General features: G+C 34.0%; 2 protein-coding genes across 3 annotated transcripts; one reads left to right on the top strand and one right to left on the bottom strand.

Annotated features, from left to right (window-relative positions):
* Nucleotides 1-2,460: 2,460 nt before the first annotated feature.
* Nucleotides 2,461-9,908, bottom strand: l(3)02640 (porphobilinogen deaminase-like protein l(3)02640). Its single transcript, XM_073077820.1, has 7 exons — nt 9,588-9,908; nt 7,856-7,928; nt 7,131-7,317; nt 6,152-6,234; nt 5,298-5,479; nt 4,214-4,373; nt 2,461-3,695 (listed from the first exon to the last, which is right to left on the bottom strand). Exons 1-7 carry the CDS (start codon nt 9,636-9,638, stop codon nt 3,199-3,201), a joined length of 1,233 nt encoding a protein of 410 aa, XP_072933921.1. The 5' UTR covers nt 9,639-9,908; the 3' UTR covers nt 2,461-3,198.
* Nucleotides 9,909-10,369: 461 nt separating this feature from the next.
* On the top strand, nt 10,370-18,882 carry zetaCOP (COPI coat complex subunit zeta). Of its 2 annotated transcripts, none has more exons than XM_073077803.1 (6): nt 10,370-10,502; nt 13,714-13,856; nt 14,222-14,321; nt 14,554-14,687; nt 15,138-15,228; nt 18,767-18,882. In XM_073077803.1, the coding sequence occupies exons 1-6, from the start codon at nt 10,470-10,472 to the stop codon at nt 18,812-18,814; spliced, it is 549 nt and encodes a 182-aa protein (XP_072933904.1). In that variant the 5' UTR covers nt 10,370-10,469; the 3' UTR covers nt 18,815-18,882. The 2 variants fall into 2 exon arrangements, with proteins under 2 accessions (XP_072933904.1, XP_072933905.1); XM_073077804.1 differs by lacking the exon at nt 18,767-18,882 and adding an exon at nt 18,004-18,141.
* Nucleotides 18,883-18,945: the final 63 nt, after the last annotated feature.

Genomic DNA, 18,945 nt, shown 5'->3' with positions numbered 1-18,945 from the left:
AGCTTAATGCATACTGCATACGTTGACTGCGTGGCGTCGGGTGTGATACGTGTCTAAAATAAATGTGCTAAAATTATAAAGCTTAATAAACGCTTTCTACACTCCAGCTTCACAAGGATTGTATGTATCGTGGGTGCCATGGACACACACAAAGACGAATACACGAACACCCAGACCCAGAATAGATATCTTAATTCATCATTCAGATGATTGTCTGGCCGGGGATTGAACCCGGAACCCTTTGCGCGTAAGACCGCTACGGTGTCTGCTCTGCCACACGGGTTGTCAACTATGTGCTACAACCTTATTATATGAAGTGATAGTATCAATTTGTCTGTTGCTCAAACAGACCACAGACTATTAATATTGTTGTCATGTAATCAAATTATGCAAAAATTACACTGAAAAATTGAGTATATAATAATATAATGTATTTAAAATTTAAAATCGTCATCAACCCATTGCTGTCTGGTGTGTGCTGGGTTCGGGTCTCCTATCAGAGCGAGGGGCTTAGGCCATAGTCCAATGCGCTGACCAAGTGAAGATAGGTAGACTTAAACTATTTTTTTGTAAACAACTCAGTAAAGTTTGAGATACATGCCCGGGGATTCAAACTTGGACCTCCTAAATTAAGGGCCGAATTTTAAATCTATCGGTATTTTATCCGTAAACCCCCGACGACCATGTTTTAAAGTCAATGGGTGCATAGAAATCATGCATAGTATTCATAATTGATATTAGGTAGTTGTTATACAAAAATTTACGTGCAATAATGTTATTCTTTTAAGCCACTTTCATTCATCATTTGTATTTTATTATTTTTATCAAACGGTGTTTTTCAACGTGTTGCGACCCCCTGGGAGATCGCGGTCATTATAAGTAAAAAAAAAGCAAAGTTAAAAAGATATTCTCTAAGAAAATGTTAAATTAATGACATTTTGAAGGCATTTCATTATTTATGGAACTGATACGTAACTATGGAAAATAAATAGGTTTGAATGTATTTGGGTAGGGGATCGCGAAATATTTGTATAGGGGGTCATAAAAAGGTTAAGAAACACTGCCATCAAAGTTTTCTTAATTTTCTGTTTCTATTTAAAAATAAACTGAAATCCCTATGTGGGCGCATACTGGCTGTGATACAGAAATGTGCTTGGTTTATATTTTCACACATAATGGGTATTTTGGGAGAACAGTTAATAATAAATATAGGTATTTGTTAGTGTTTTAGGTTTTGTTTTGTGTTCACAATTGTTAAGGATGCTTGAGTTTTGAATGTGATTTTATTGTGGAATAAATATTGTACGAAAAATATGTCTTTTTATTTCGCGTTTTTGTATTATTTCTTTTGTGTTTAACATAATTTAGGTGATAGCAGATAAATGAAATTAACATCTTATCTTATAGTATTTGCATATTTTTTGTTTGGTAGCATTAATGAGCAAATGATTATAACCAAGGACACCTTGTGTGATCGAAAAAGACCAAATATACAGTCTACAACCATGATTTGTTATTTAAAAAATGTAATTGTAGTAACACGGTAAAATCTAAATTAAGTTGGTAGAATCTTCTGTGATTAGAATCCAGCGGTATCACCGCCACCCCTATTTCTGCCTAATAACAGTAGCGTAAAGCGCTACTGCATGCTGGTTGGAAGGGTGTGGTAAGGGAGACATACTTTTCCGAGGCGTTCCAGCTTAGTCCTCAGGGGTAGCGGGGCACCTGTGGCCGGCCTCAGGTGGGATTGTTATCTAGGGGTTGATTGCAGATGTCCTTCGGCGGTAGTTACTAACCAGCCGGCAGACTATATACTCGTCTACGACTCGTATATTATTAAAAAAGAAATTGTCGATAAATAATAATAATAATTAGTTTTAAATAGAAGAAGAATAAAAATATTTTTCTCTTGTCACCATTTTATTCAACAGATAAAAACAACAGAAATATAATTGTACCCGAGTTACCTTCATACATGTCCGATTATAAGTACCTAAAACAAACCATTATATAACATTTATTTACATAAAGAAAAACAAATTCGTTGTACTAAGCCGAATACGATAGAAATGTGTAAAAATATTGCTTCTTGTGCAGTAAATAATTGTATAAACATAATTTCTTACAAATTATAATGCATTGTTCAACCATTGTTCAACCATGCATAGCAGTGATAGCCTAGTGGTTAAGAAACTTGGCCTCTCGATCGAGGGGTCCGAGGTTCAAATCCCAGGCACGCACCTCTGATTTTTCAAAGTTATGTGCGTATTATAAATTAATTATCACTTGCTAAACGGTGAAGGAAAACATCGTGAGGTGACCTGCATACCTGAGAGATTTTAAAAAAAAAATCTCAAAGGTATGTGAAGTCTACCAATACGCACTTGGCCAGCGCGGTGGACTATGGCCTAATCCTTCTCATTCTGAGAGACCCGTGCACAGCAGTGGGACAGTATTAGTATGTTCAACGGCTATTGTTGGCAAAGTGTGGTTTAGTCTACTTTACACAATTTTAACACTTTATGGTGATTTTTGATTGTATATTATGTTAAATATATTAAAAGTTCTTTGTATTACAATAATTTTATTCAGCAATTATTTTTATAGTAATATTAAAAGTAGCTGCCCGCGAGGCAATGTTGTTGATTATTTAGGTACCATTATTTCGTAGCTCACTACAAACAAATTTCGATATCATTTAAAACGGCTTTTGTTAATAATCTACTCAATTTTTGCCAACCAAAGATCTTCTGCAGGCTAAACATTGGATATACTGATTAATAACGGCATAAATATCTCAATGGACGAGATTGACCAATTTTTTTTTCTATGAAATTTGTTTTAGCATTAATTGAAAGCATTAACCTTTAATGTCTCTAATACTATTTATAGTAACAAAACGTAAATAATAAATTAAACAAGCAGAATTTTATAATTATTGAACCCTGCTTTATAATCATCATGAAGAACATTTATTTCAGTCTTCTAAAAAATCGAAAAGCGGTTGTCGATATGTGTTGCACCCACGCACCCCTATTGCCTAGCACGCACCGACTTTTTAACATTATTATAGTTCATTTCCTCATTATTACCATCAGAATGTCATACAAAATACGTAGCACCATAATTTAATATTCGGAATTCGGCTTAAATTCACAATTCACATGATTTATACTAAATAAAATAGGAAATTATCGATCAGGACTTTTTAGCTACAGTGGAACTCCTGATAAAGTCTTGTGACACCTTCATTACTTCTAACGCACCTTTCGAGATTAACGCATTGGCGAGATCTTGGCCCAAACTATCACATTTGATAATAACATCTGTTGGTATATTACCATTTTCTGTCAAACCACAATATATTTGATTTTCTTCTATATCCTCACAGTTAAGTACTCCACTTTTTTCTGATATCCTTTTATTTATAACTTCGATTGGATTGTCAATATCATTTTCAGTGTTACCATTATCATTATCTTCGTCAAGTTTTACTTTTTTTGAACCAGTGTCTTCGGTGGGGCTGAGTTTGTGCTTATGGCTCTTAGTGATTTGGGCAAATGTTTGGTCCATTGAGTGATCTATCTTCGTGGCTCCGTCCAAGCTCCACACTCCGCCGGTAATGGATAGTTTGAATTGGGAATCGAATGGTTTCAGTCTTGTTGATACACCCACTGGGGCACTGCAACCTCCGCCTATATAAACGAAGGAAATTAAACATAAGAAAGAAATAAATATCAGAATCCTATCTTGTACACGATCACATTACGCCACAAATAATTTTATATGCGGAAGCTTATTGATAGTCTTCTTGAATTAATTTTTTTGGACTCTGCCAAAGATTTTATAAAAAAAACCTTTCTCAGGAGCAAAGAGTGATATAAGGGTGACACAGGTATTTTGGAGGTAAAGAGTATTACTTCCATACTACCTGCGTCACTTTTTGTGTTTTCTCAGAAGGAGAATAATTATTTAGGCCATAGTTCACTACTCTATTTCACAAATATTTCATTAGAGAATTCTTACATTTACATTATTAGATTTACTTTGAAAAATCCGTGGACCATATCTGTAATTTGAAACCCAGACTATATATATAGGAAGTCTAAATTCATACTATTAATATGATAGCTTACTAGTGGGTTGTAATAGTAGGAACTTAGCAGTAAACTTTAGGTGGTTTTATCGATAAAATCTGTTCTAAGAATCTTACCCAGAGTCTTAAGGAAACTCCTCTCCGCCAGCACTCTGCAGTACGTCTCCGGGTGGTTGAAGGGAGCCAGCATCTTCAATATATCAGCATTATCGGCTCTGCATTCCACCGCCAGCGCCCCCTGGCCGACTGCGTACATCATTTCTGAACAGGGTAGAACCTGTGTCATAAAAAAATGGTGATAATCATTATTAAATTATCATCATCATCCATTCTTGTCCCACTGCTGGGCACGGGTCTCCTCTCAAAATGAGAAGGATTAGGCCATAGTCCACCGCGATGGCCAAGTGTGTATTGGTAGACTTCACATATCTTTGAGATTTTTTTTTTATAAATCTCTCAGGTATGCAGGTTTCCTCACAATGTTTTCCTTCACCGTTTAAGCAATTGATAATTAACTTTTAATACGCACATAATTTTTGATAAATCAGAGGTGCCTGGGATTCGAACCTCGGACCCCTCGAACGAAAGGCCGAGTTTCTTAACCATTAGGCTATCACTGCTATTATCTTATATCACTGGTATTATTTTATATCAATACGTAAATTTCTGTACTGATAGATGCTTGTTTGTAAGGTAATAAACAAGAAAACAATTAATTTAACAGGAGATCTATAATTTACATAATTTCGTCTAAATGTCTACCTTACCACACCCCTTTTATTAAACATACATAGAGACATGGTGTGACCACAGGGCCTTTGTATTTTAACCAGTTCACTTTTAAGAACCAGGCTCCTTTCCTCAACACGTCTAGAGATGGCGCTGCAAGTATTCTGAATCACGCTATTGAAGTTTTCTATACTTCTTGCATATCATATATAAAATTCTCGTGTCACAATGTTAGTTACCGTACTCCTCCGAAACGGTTTTACCGATTTTCACCAAATTTTATGTGCATATTCAGTAGGTCTGAGAATGGACTACTGTCTATTTTTCATACTTCTAAGTTATAAAGGTTGTTCACCTTTAACATTTTTTTATTTATATGGCAACAACATTGTCCGGGTCAGCTAGTCTCCTTATATATCTCATAGCACATAAAGAATATTCTATTCTAAATAATATTCATCCACTCACTCACCTTAGACACCCTATGTCCCCATCCCATCCGCTGCAACCCAGCACTCGCTAACAGCAGCGCGGAGTACTCCTGGCCGGAGTCCAGCTTCCTCAGCCTGGTATTGAGGTTACCACGCACATCTACCACCGATAGCTGGGGGTAGGAACCCCTCAGCTGTGCTGTGCGACGGAGGGATGATGTGCCTAAAAGATATTATATTATTAGCAAGTTGGTGCATGGTAAAAGAATGGTCCGCCTCGGGCCGTCCGTCCTGGGAGCCTCCAAACACACTTGCTAACTCTTACGAACTAAAAACAGTGGTTGGAATGTTCGTCTTTCAGACGATTTTGAAGGTGATAGAACCCTTTGTGGTTCGACTCCGGCGGCACCACCGCCACACCTATTTCTACCTAATAACAGCAGTGTTAAGCGCTGCTGTGTTCCGTTTTGAAGGGAAGGGATAAGAGAGATACTTTTCCGAGGCGTTCCAGCTTAGTCCTCAGGGTTAGCGGCGCATCTGTGGCCGACCTCAGGTAGGAATATCTAATGCTATCTAGGGTTAATTACAGATGTACATGGGCGGCAGTAGCCACTTACCATCAGGTGGACTGCATGCTCGTCTGCTACTCCTATATTATAAAAAAGACGAAATCTCTGTGTATGTAATACGTATTTATCACCGAAAAAAGGCTTGTTAGGACCAAAAAAATCACTGAGATACGTATATGTTGACGAGAAATGTCTATAACACATTTGTAAATTAGATCAACTTTGTAGACTGGGGGCCTCATTCAACTTTCCGCCTCGGACCTCCGACGGGCTTAGACTGCCTGAAAGTTCTATCATTATTTGTACTCGTTTATAAGGATAGTTACCGATCACAGATCCAGCAGGTAATGTTGATAATGTATTATCTTTTAAGTCTTCTCTCAAAACCAAAGCATCTCTCGGGTCCTCTCTGAAACAAAACAATATAAGTTTTAACACCAGCTTGAGTACAACGTAATTCGTAAATAATTTGCAATATTAGGAAACGTCGGACGCAGTTGGCAGTATGGCTTGCCTCTAGTACGTACCACAATAACATTCGATATAAACTTACTACCACCGGTCACTAAATCATATCATTCTCCACCATACGAGTATCTAGGTGGAGTCCAAATAGAAACAACATGGTTCGACCAGGGAGATACAACGCCATAGCGATACCTTAATTCGCAAATCAGCCAACTCCACTTTTTGTCAAAACGTTTTTTTTATTTATTTTGATTTCGTTCAACGCCATTTACTATGAAAATAAATAATAAAATAACATTTTGAAAAAAAGTGGAGTTGGCTGATGTGCGAATTAAGGTATCGATATGTCTTTCTATCGTGAAGTTCTGCATTGCTGGATCAACATCCAGCAATGCAGAACTTCATAAGCCGCCGCTCTTACATATAAGGCACCATCATAGTACTCGGGAGTGACAAGGCATTTGTGATTGGCTTCAGGTAAAACTACACAGTTGGATATAGATAAAGATATCTATGGGTGGCAGTGAACACTTACCATCAGGTGGATTACATGCTTATTTGCTGTTTCAATCTTATAAAGAATTAGTTTTTATCAACAGTCAGAGGTTTTTATTTATTCTTCAAGAGTTGATTTGATTTAACAAAATGACAAATTTGTCATACCCTTATTCGCTTGTGATTCGGTGACTTCTTATACACATTTCATAAATTGTTTGGTTCTGACGAACTTTTTTTAGCAACTGTGTTTGGGGGCACCCAAGATCAGGGCCCTTATGGCGGACCGCCCCTTCCGCCCCAATTGGTCCGCTAGAGTTGAAAAGACTTGCAATTGTATACCTTTCAAACACGGCTCCTATCGCCAGCCCATCAGGTAGAGTCGTAGGCAAGTCTTTTAAGGAATGTACTACAAAATCTACGGTATTATTTCTGAGAGCATCTTCTAGATCTTTCGTGAAAAGGGATTTTTCACCTATTTTTGGTAGCGATACGTCTAATATTCGATCTCCTAGAGTTGTCATGGTCACTGTAAAGATAAGGTTACATACAGGTTACAAAGATAAGATAGAATGTGAGTTAAAAAAGATGATAAAACATTGTGTGATGAAATTATATTTACACAGCAAACATAAAACAATAATAAGTGGCCCAGTGGTTTAATTGGCCTCTTATTGTATGGTCCGAGGTTCAAATCCCAAGCACCAAGTCCAAAGCAATATGCATATTAAAAATTTATTTATTGAATTAACAGATTTAACGGCAAAGGGAAACATCATCAGGAAATCTGAATAACAGAGATCTTTCAAAAAAGATTTTCAAAGATATGTGAAGTCTACCAGTGCCTTGTGCCTAGTGCTTTTGGCCAGCGTAGTGGACTATACCTAAATCCTTATCTCTGAGAAGAAAGGTGCCCAGCAGTGGGACGGTAATGGGTTGACAAAGGCTGAATAAAGCATACTTTTATACAACTAAAAATGATTACTAAAAAGTTATTACTATTACTAAAACTAAATATATAAACTAAGTTATTACTAAAAAATATTATTATAGAATTGTAAACTCACCAATGGTAAACTCCTTGTCGGGATAAATCTTTTTTAAGCTATCTATCACAAAATTTGTTTGTATGAGAGCAAGCTGAAAGAATAAAAAATTGTTATTTAATTAAAGAAGGTTATAATCACATCACAAGAGTTATTATTGTATGTTACCGGGGCGGACAGTTGAAAGGAAGCCCCCAGTGTCAAAAATTGATTCCATTTTACAAAATTACAAGTGTGTCATAGACTTATTTGCTGAAAAATATGTATGATTGCGCTGACCTTTTTTAGCTGATTTATAGTCATTTCACATTTGTTTGATTCTGACGACCATTTTTAGCAACTCTGTTTGGTGGCCACCGGGAGTGGGGACCTGGGGCGGACCCCCCTTTAGCTCCTTAGTCTACTTGAGTATGTTACTAAATGTATTATATATTAAAGGGGCCTAAGTGGCCTAACCTTATTTTATCTACACGTAAAAATGGTTTACGATTCTTATTTTTTGACTTCTGCTTACTGATGAAAGAAAGAAATTTGGAATACTTTGGAAATTTGGAATATTAGTTGAATTGCGACTGTCACTGAGTGCCTAATTATAAATCATTCTTGTCACAAATGTGTAAGATATAGAATGAGCTTCCTCCTAAGGTATTCTCTGAGCGCTATGATGTGGGGCTCTTCAAAAAAGCTGCAAGAACTCTCATACAAAGCTGGCAATGAATTAGCGACTCCTATGGTGTTGCAAATGTCCATAGGCGGCGTTGACTACTTTCCATCAGGTAGCACGTCTGCCTTGTTAGATTAAACAATTAAAAATAGGGTGTAATTATTGTACTTAGTATATTATCAATTAAAATACATTTTTTTAGATATAATGACTTACAATTAAGTATGAATACATATTTAATTACATGGAATTTGAGTTCTTTAATTAGTTGTAAATTAAGTTTCTGATTTCACCATTTATGTTAATATACAATTAAGATGTAATTGATAGTGTCATATTATCTATTCATATTCACCATGATATTTGGTTTCTTGGTAATATCAAGATAGTTTAAATAAACACTAATTTCCAAAACCATTCAACCAATTTTAGTGAAATTTTATGAGAATGTATGGTAGATATCACCATGTGTGTATATATATCTTTGCCAGGGGGTCCAGTTTCAGGGGGTAAGTGACATAGTTAATAGTTTTGTTAAGGGGGAATAAAAGTGGCATCAGCTAAAACGAAAAGTGCAGGCCTTTGATTTATTGACAATATGCTAAGAGAAATGTACAGAATTAATAATCTTTGAAACATTGGGATAATTATAATGTCTGATGGAAAAAAGGGTCCACATGTTTGAAAAATTTTTAGATATGAATACGAAACATATTTTTTTTTTGGATCCAATAGGCAGCGCTGTTGTTGATATTAAAAAAAAATAGTCTAAAATCATATAATAATAAATAGATTGTGGCGGGTTTTTCCGGTCCCATTGGTAGTGTAATATAATAATAATAGTAATTTTAACTCAAATCACTTAGTCATATTTGAAATAGCTCACAAATAGTCAAAGTAGAGCTAGTAGACACAAATAAACGACTTTTTAATAAAATATGTTTGTGTAGAACGTTACAATTCGTCTTCAATTATAATATCTATGTTACGAAACTCGTTTTCGCTTCTTACAAGGTTATCAGTAAAGTTACAGCTACATTTTTCACTAATTACACACGTTAATTAAACGTTTATATCTTATATATTTACCTCACTTTTTCTAGATCCAACACGGATAACGTTACTGGCTTCACTCGTCATAATTATTGTTTAATTAACTTTTTATCACAGTTTAAACTAATTGTAGGTTAAACTTTTTAACTTATTTCATTCGATGAAAATACACCAATAAATTTTGCGGCTTATTACAGGAAATCCAGTCAAAACTTGTCACTAACACTGTAGTGGATAAGTTTTATGCCAATTCATTTGAATTTATTTAATATCTATATCGTCAACATGTTCGAAGCGATCCAGCGAACGATCACCTTTCTGTGACGAAGCACAAGTGACGTTTGTCGATTTCACGGTTTTGAAGTTTGAAGTGACTTCTGACAGTTCTGACTTTGACAGCGGCAAAACAGATTATAAATACTTCGTGACGTAGGTAGCTTCTTGTTTTTTGGCCTAACTATATTGATTTTGAACTGTTGTCTTTGATTACTACCAACTCAATGTGAGTGAATATCGATTTTTAAGTCGAATGATAAAGTTCAATTTAGCTATATACTATTCATTGCGTTGGGTAAGTGCAAGACTTCACATATATTTGTGAACTATTTATAGAGATATGCAATGCAATGCAAAAAATCTAAGAATTCCTGGGATTTGTACCTCGGTCTCCTAAATTGAGAGGCAGTGTTTCAACCACTGCCTGACCAGCAGGAAAACTAAATATTTGCTACATACCATTTTAAAAACAAATCTAAAAGTTTAATTACTTCGAGTCGATTTCTAATTCGATTAAATCTAGGCGTCTCTAATTTGTCAATTTTGACATAGCAACTGGCACGTCATCTATACAGCAGTCATCTGTCAATTTATAATTGCTTGATTTGTTGTAATATTGTACAAAAAACATTTAAAATAAAAATGGTCCACACCACGATGGAAGGGGGTTTGTTTGTAAGTATTTCCAAGTTTTATGCATGTTATTTTTATAAACTTATAACAATTTTCTTGTCCGGCCATCTAATAAGACATTTACTGCTTTGTTGTTGACAAGGCGATTAAGCATGTCTTACACGGTGTACACTCATGAAACTTAATGAAAAATATTTAATTTGTACTAGCCGTTTGAAAGTATTATACTTAAAAGGTCTATTTGGTTCGACCGGGGAGGTACCACCGCCCATTGATCTATAACTAAAGATCCGCCACAAGCGGGCAAAACTTGAAACATACAAAATACGGCAAGTGGTGTAAAACGACTCCAGCCAAGTCCAGTCGCTCTCGCGCGGCGTAGTAATACACACGAATGTCACTGAACACGTTAAACGTCATTATTTTGAATTTAAAACCTCAAAATGCCTTCTTGTGCAATGCGTAAATGCAAAAATTATGCTCGAAAAAGAAACAAACTTCATGGAATCACCTATCACACGTAAATGACGAGAAATGATTAAATTTTGTTTATTTTTCGTGTTCGATCCGCCATGATTACGTGAGTAACCAGAAAGAGACAAAGTATGTTTTTGTCAATGAAAGTGATAAAGACGCAAAATGCATGGTCATAGATCAACAGAACAGAAGTGACATTTTATTGAATCTGACGATGTTCATATGTCGTATGATATAGTTTAAGATCCCACTGCTTAATTTTTATATTAGTGTGTTTTTAGTCAAAATAAAACATTTTATGGTTTATTTTAATAAAATATAATCGATGTATGGGAAATTCTGTATCCTAATCTTTAAATTTCCTTCGATACCTGTGGTAAATAATAAAAAATATTACCATAAAATTTATATAGGATAGTATACGGTATTTTAAAATTTCTTTAATTGAATAAATATTTCAATCATTAAGGTCGTATTTCTTCCTTAACCTAAACATAATTTAATAAACAATCTTTGTATAGCCAGAAATTAATCCTCAAAAAAAAACACGGTAAATTAGAATCTTATATATAAAATTCTCATGTCACAATGTTAATTACTGTACCTACTCCTGAGAAACGTCTTTACTGATTTTCACCAAAATTTATATGCATATTCAGTAAGTCTGAGAATTGGCTACTATCTATTTTTCATATCTCTTAAGTGATAAGGGTTGTTCACCCTTAACATTTTTTTTATTTATATGGCAACACAATGTTTGCTGGGTCAGCTAGTACATTTATAAAATTTACACAACTTTGCAATTAATGGTCGTGTGTAAAATAAAACTGATAATAATAAACATAGATTAGTAAAGATACTTCGCCGTCTTGAAATTGAAATAAGCCACAAACGGCTTAATAGTAAGTTCTTTTTTGAATTCTTGACAAATAAAAACATTTTTAGAGAAAATTTACGAATAAATAATAACTAATACTGCGTAATTTACATAATAAATAAATAATTATTTCAAATATTTTAGAGACATTTTAGCACGGAGACGTGGCAAAACTTTTTTACGCAAGTATTTCAATTCTCAAAACTGGGTACATTTTCTTGTTAGGAGAGAGTAATATTTACTAATCTATGATAATAAAATTCTGGTAACCGGAAAAGTTGAAGGCAAGAGACCCCGGGGGCGCAGTCCGATGCGTTGGTCTGACCAAATCCGCACAAATCTCGACACCACGGTATACAATGCTCTACACATAGCCGAAAATAGAGGCAGATGGCGCGAGATCATCAAGAGAAAGGTGACTAATAGAGACCACGACCCTCAGCATTGAGGAGAACGATGCAAGGAGGAGGGGATAATAAATATAAACAATTTTTAAATCGTATATTTTAAACCAGTCGATACATCTGTATAGATACATTCTTTCAAATTATATTTTTATATAATAATAATTTATTTAGTTAAACTGTACTATAACATTTCTACGTAAACGACATACTAAAACTATTAACGACAGTTTTGGACATTTTTTACCTTCTGTTCCATTATTTCTTTGTCTTTGACAAGCATGCGGATCAATGGGAAAGCCACCATACGTCCCGTTTTTACGGGACAGTCCCTTTTTTCGATGCTTCGTGCCGTTGTCTCCGAAATGAACCGTTGCCATTGTCAATTAAGTAACAGTAAATAGTATAATTGTGAAAAAAAACATGGGGTGCTCCATTTATCAGTTTTCATAAAGCGCCCCACATTTATTGCACAATTATACTATTTACTGTTCCTTAAATGATACCTATATTGAAAATTATTTTCTACTTTGTAGTTAATTTGATCATAAATGCGTGTTTTTTATTATTTTTAACTATATTTTTCAAGTAAAAAGTATTTGACATAAAAAAATCGATGTCCCGTTTTGACTGAAGTAATCATTGGTCACTATATTCCATGGTCAATATTTACGTTTGCGTACACTTGAAACGCAAGGTCAAACACTAGTTGTCTTTTTTTATCACATTGTTCTAATAGCTCTGTCCCTTATAGAACATTTGTCTATGTAGTTAAAGGTAAGTAAATTAAAAAACGTGCATGTGTGCTATCAAAGCAGTTTCGCTCAAGTTTTCTCTTAAGTTAGTGGGCGTATAACGTGTCTAGTATAAAATGTCATTGCCACCGCCAAACTTATTTCTAAGGTTCTTGCCTTTTGGGAGGTTGTGGATGCCGCCTGACTTGCATATGAGGCGACGTCTGCAATTGCAATTTTTCTATATCGCGCTGTAAGAGTCAGATGAACGTATCTACATTTTGTCAGTTTTACAGGAGAGCAAAAATAGTGTGAAAATTCGCCACTTCAAACTTTACCGGATCATTAATAGAGATAATATATAGTAGATGAAATAAAAATATTGAATATAGCGTTACGTCGTTTTGCCATTTTTTAAAAGACTACTCTTGTGGACCGTTTTGTGAAAAAGAAACCAATTTTTGATTTTTGTACATATGTTCATCTGACACTAAGACTTACACCGCGATATGAAGTTGGCTACAGATGTTCATGGGCTGTAGTGAACACAATAACAACACAATTAGATATAATGTTGCTAATTCAATCTTGACAATTGGTTTAGGGGAACAATTATTTGATATTTTGAAATTCTCATTATCATTAATTTCTATACCTATAAATAAATATTGTACATTTGGGTCATCCTTCACAGCTATAAGTTAGAAATGCAGTTAATATGTAGAATATCCTACTATTCTTCAAGACAATAATTTTTTCAGGAACCAACTCTGTACCTGGTGAAGGGTATGTGCATCTTGGACAACGACGGCAACAGGATCCTGGCTAAATACTACGACAAGGATGTGTTGCCGCCTAAAGAACAGAAGGCCTTTGAGAAGAACTTGTTTAATAAGACACACAGGTAAAGTCATGACCAAATTAAGGTTCCACTACTGACAGGCTTATTGTCTCACTGCCGGATTCAGATTTTTTTTATAAAATAGCAGTAGCAGATGAACATACATGCTCGTCTGGACTACACATGGGACTACAGTCCATCTGATGGTAAATGGCCACTGCTGCTGCTGGACATCAACCCCATCAACCCCAGATAGGATTAGGTATTCCCACCTGAGATCAGCCACAGATGCGCCGCTACCCCTGGGGACTAAGCTGGAGTGCCTCTGATAGGTATGTCTCCCTTTCCACATCATCCAATCACATATAATTTTTAATCTTTATTTCTAATTTTACCAGACAATTTATGTTTATTATTATTATTTTCAGAGCCAATGCTGAAATAATAATGCTGGATGGTTTGACCTGTGTCTACAAGAGTAATGTGGATTTGTTCTTCTATGTGATGGGCAGTTCCCATGAGAATGAGGTATAGTGGTAGTTATTTTGTTTACAATTTTCTTTATAATATAATATTGTTTTCTTTGTAATATTGAGGGGACAAAGCACTCATGGACATCTGTAACCAACTCTATATAGAATAAGGTGTATACCTGAAGCCCTAGATAAGTGTAGATATCTCACCGCCTTGTAATTGAAGGAAGCCATTAAATGGCTTAAACGGCTGACAATTCTCAAAATTACCTTTCAAATATTTTCAGCTAATTCTTCAGTCAGTGCTGAACACACTGTATGAATCAGTCAGCATCTTACTAAGAAGAAATGTGGAGAGACGTGTGCTATTGGATAATTTAGACTCAGTTATGCTGGCATTTGACGAGATCTGTGATGGCGGGTAAGTGTTCTTATTAATACACAACACAACACTAGTAAATTTCTAGACTAGATTATATATAGATTCTAGATATAGATATATATTTACAAAAACTATATATTTTAATTATATAATAGTAGCAAATGCTTATGTAGTCCACTTGATGCGAAGTGGCTTTGTTTGCCCATGGATAACCTTAATCAGATCTAGATAAGATTCTTACCTAAGGTCAGTTCAGCCGGAATGCTTTGGATAAGTATGTCTCCCTTACCACACCCTTCAAACCAAAACATGGCAGCGCTTGACACTGCTGTTATTAGGAACAAATAGGTGTGGCGGTGGTGCCGCCGGAGTTGAACCACAAATGGTTCTTCTACCTTTAAACTTGCCAAAATCATGGTTTCAATGAAACTTATTTTGGCTATTAAGGTACCTTAACTAGGACTATTAAAACTGTTGTTCAATTTGTAGTGTGATCTTGGATTCCGACCCAACATCAATAGTCGGTCGTGCGGCGTTACGGACCGAAGATGTACCCCTCGGCGAGCAAACCGTCGTACAGGTAATGAACCAAGTGAATAAGCTCTTTTGGTAGATTGCGGGTAGTTTGTCGATGTGGGTAGATTGAAGTTTATGTAAAATAATGTTTGGTTTATGTGGGTGCGTGTCATGTCGTCCTGTTACTAATTTGTTGGTTGTTTGTGTGTGAATAACAAATAATAATAACAAAATATTAGTAACTAGTTGACCCGGCAAACTTTGTTCCGCCTCAAATATATTTCATATAAAATATAGCCTATGTTACTCGTGGATAATGTAGCTTTCGAATGGTGAAAGATTTTTTAAAATCGGTCCAGTAGTTTTTGAGCCTATTCATTACAATCGAACAAAGAAACAAAGTTTTCCTCTTTATAATATTAGTATAGATGTTATAGCTGTATCATTTGACAATTTAGAATTTTAATGCGATTAAATTTACATGCTGTTTTAAGAATTTATCGCGTATAAGTTTAACATACTTATCTATATAGATAGTATGAAAAATTGCTTTCGTTACAATTATTAAATTCGCCTAAAAATAATGGTGCTATGGCAATTCGTTTCATACCACATTACTACCTTACCATATACTAACTTCAATCATAATTATTTGCCGAAGTTATTAAAAAATCTTCCAAAAAGTCCGTACCGGCTTAATATTATTAAATCTCGTTTTTTTATGTATTTAATACATTTATTTAAAATTATTAAAACAAAACTTGCAATGAAGACGCATTTCTCAAATAACAACAACAATTAAATATATATTTTTAAACACCCTATGTAACAAAATGTCTTCTTCCCTAGATAATCTTAAATTTATGATATAGATATATTTACACAACTTTCCTGAAATTTGAAAGACGACATGACTCGAATCCTTTTATTGAATGATAGAATGTGATAAAATTAGAGAATGAGATTATAAAACGCAAATTTGCCCATTAATTTTGCCTTTTTATGTTTTGCACATGTTCATTTGATAATTTTGAACTTTAAATCGAATTTAGTTTTCTTTTGTTTTTATGTAATGTGTGAAAAGTTATAAAACTCTATAGTAGGGGAGCCCACGATGCTAAATGTATAGAAACTCGAACGTCATTGGGACCTATACGATTGTGTAGATAGATTAGACGTTAGAATGAAGAAAAAGTTATATGATATTTTTCGATTCAGCGGGGAGTTTTCTTATTCGGACGATTTAAAAAAAATGTATGAGAATGCATGAAAGTTAATGTATTTTCCTAAAAATGAGCCTTTTCCTTTAGTTTGTGATGCATCATTACTTCCCAGGGATTCATGCTAATAAGTGACACTATCAGATAGCATAATAATACAGGGTGTTTTTTTTTCAAAATGACTTGTTTTCACTACTTCGATGTGTGGTAATCGGCAGATTATGATGTTTTCCGTTTTCTTCCTTTATATTAAAAAGAAAATTGAACACACTAGAGCATGTCCAGTGATCGATTTTTTTGATTCTGCAAACCCCCCGACATAGAAAGCTCATTTATGGTTTAGGATACTCTACAGGGTGTAAGGTCTCCCATATCTTAGTCTGACGCGCTCGAGACACTCCCGAAATCCCCTCTTGGGCTCCCCAACTACTACTGAATGATGATATTTTTGGTTATTTAATTTTGATTTTATTTCGAATATGTATATATTAGTAATAAAAATACTATTATTAGTGGAGAGATGCATGACTTTAGTTTTTTTTGTGCGAATGTTTTTCTAATAATTGTTATGTATTCGATGTATTTTCTTTAAATAAATGTATTTTTCACTGTCATTTTTCATTTTTAAATCACTCAACGCACTTGTCGGCGGGAACTTCACCTTTTCTATTTAAAATTGACATATTCTATCTCACGTTTAGTTTTACACGTCTTTTATTTTTCCCTTATTTTAAAAAGATATTTTAAAAATATATTCATACATTTTATATTGTGGTTTGTGTTATTAGTCCCTTGATTTTCACTAAACAGTACTAAACACTGGAATAGCGTGGTGAGTATGTTTCAAACTTTCGATTATTGGGGAACCTATGCCTAGCACTTTACACAGCACGTGTTCATATTTTTAAAGTTATACTTTGGCGCTTTTGGAAAAAAAAATATGAGTGAATTCTTATAACACCGACAGCTGAAATGAATACTAAAAAACTAGCTAGTAGTCGGGTCTGCTCCGATACGTATTATTTTGTAATATATTTTGTTTATTTTTTTTTATAATAATTTCAATACACTTAATACTTGATACATTTACACCAAAGAAGTATAACGTATAAGTATAATCTTATGTGCGTACATAAGTATACATAAACTTTTTTTTGTAAATACACTTTTTTAATAGCAGGCAGAATAATATTGCAAATATTTTAACAATAACAGTTTGTGTTTGCTTCTTAACATTCATGGTTTTCTTGTGACGTTATCATGTAGGAGCACAATTTTATCTTGGGCAGAAATTGACAAATTTTATATGTTTGGTAGACAAAAATTGGATAGGTAGGTTAATTATTAATAATGGGTTTATGAATGTTTGATGATGTTTTGTCTATGTGTATAGTCCGCGCTAAACTGCTAGTCCGCTTTGAAGTTGTTGCGAGTAGGTGTAGTCATACAATTTGCTATGGCGACGCGATTCATTTCTATATTCAGAGCGGACTAGCAGTTTTACGCGGACTATAACAGGTATCTCTACAATAAATTTCACATAAAACACGCATGCCAGCTTATTTTTTATTATTATTATTTATTTATAGCTTATTTAAAGCTTATTATTAATATTTCAGATCCTGCAAGATTTAATAAAGTAATTAGAGCAAAGGAATTGAGATCCTGATATGTAGTTAAATATATTATATGAGTGTATAGTATTTACTTAATATATTATGGTGGTGATTATTAATTAAATATTATTTTTTATTAAATATATTCATTTTATTTTATTACTAACACTATGATTTACTAACATTTTATTTTTGTATTATATAATTGGGTGTAATCAATGAATTATTCGTTTTTAATAAACAGACGACAACAATAATATTTTTCCTTGAGCTTTCTCTAGCGTTAAAATTTCTTATAGGGATTAATTACACTTCCATTCTTATCAATTTATATATTCCTACTATTAGTATTTTTTGATTGACGAAGTTTTTATATAGATGCTATGAAATATATAGCAGTTAATTATCAAATATTTTCTACGATAATTTACTGTATTTTATAGTTTTATCAAAGAGAGACAAATGTAATGTTACTAGTGCCTATGAAAATACGAAAACTGAGTCAACAGTTTTGTTTAAATAAAGTCAATTGTATCTATAGACTTCTGTACTCGATGGTATTGAAAAATTGTTATTTTTTCTCAATTTCGTCGAAATAATAATAGTGCAAGCTATTTAAATGTTCAGCAAGGCGACTACATTCGTTTACTTTTTCAGGACATTGAAATGAGAGTAACAATAGATATTAACAAGGACTGGACTCACCGCGTCTTAGTATTTGTTTTTATCTAAATTTAATACTAAAAAAACATTGTTTTATTTTCAGGTTTTGCAATCAGCAAAGGAGCAACTGAAGTGGTCTCTGTTAAAATAATGTTAAGCAAATATCCATTATAAATTCACTATTTACAATAATATCTAAGTAATTGTCAAAGGTTTTAATCATTTGTTTTATTTTCGATTTAAATACCTGTAGACTGAAGTATAAACTGAAAATGCAATTCA

This window comes from Epargyreus clarus, unplaced genomic scaffold (assembly GCF_041222505.1).
Source record: "Epargyreus clarus isolate Ecla_fem2 unplaced genomic scaffold, WU_Ecla_fem_2.2 ptg000011l, whole genome shotgun sequence".
Classification (NCBI taxonomy): Eukaryota; Metazoa; Arthropoda; class Insecta; order Lepidoptera; family Hesperiidae; genus Epargyreus; species Epargyreus clarus.
This window is presented reverse-complemented; position numbering and strand designations above follow the sequence as displayed.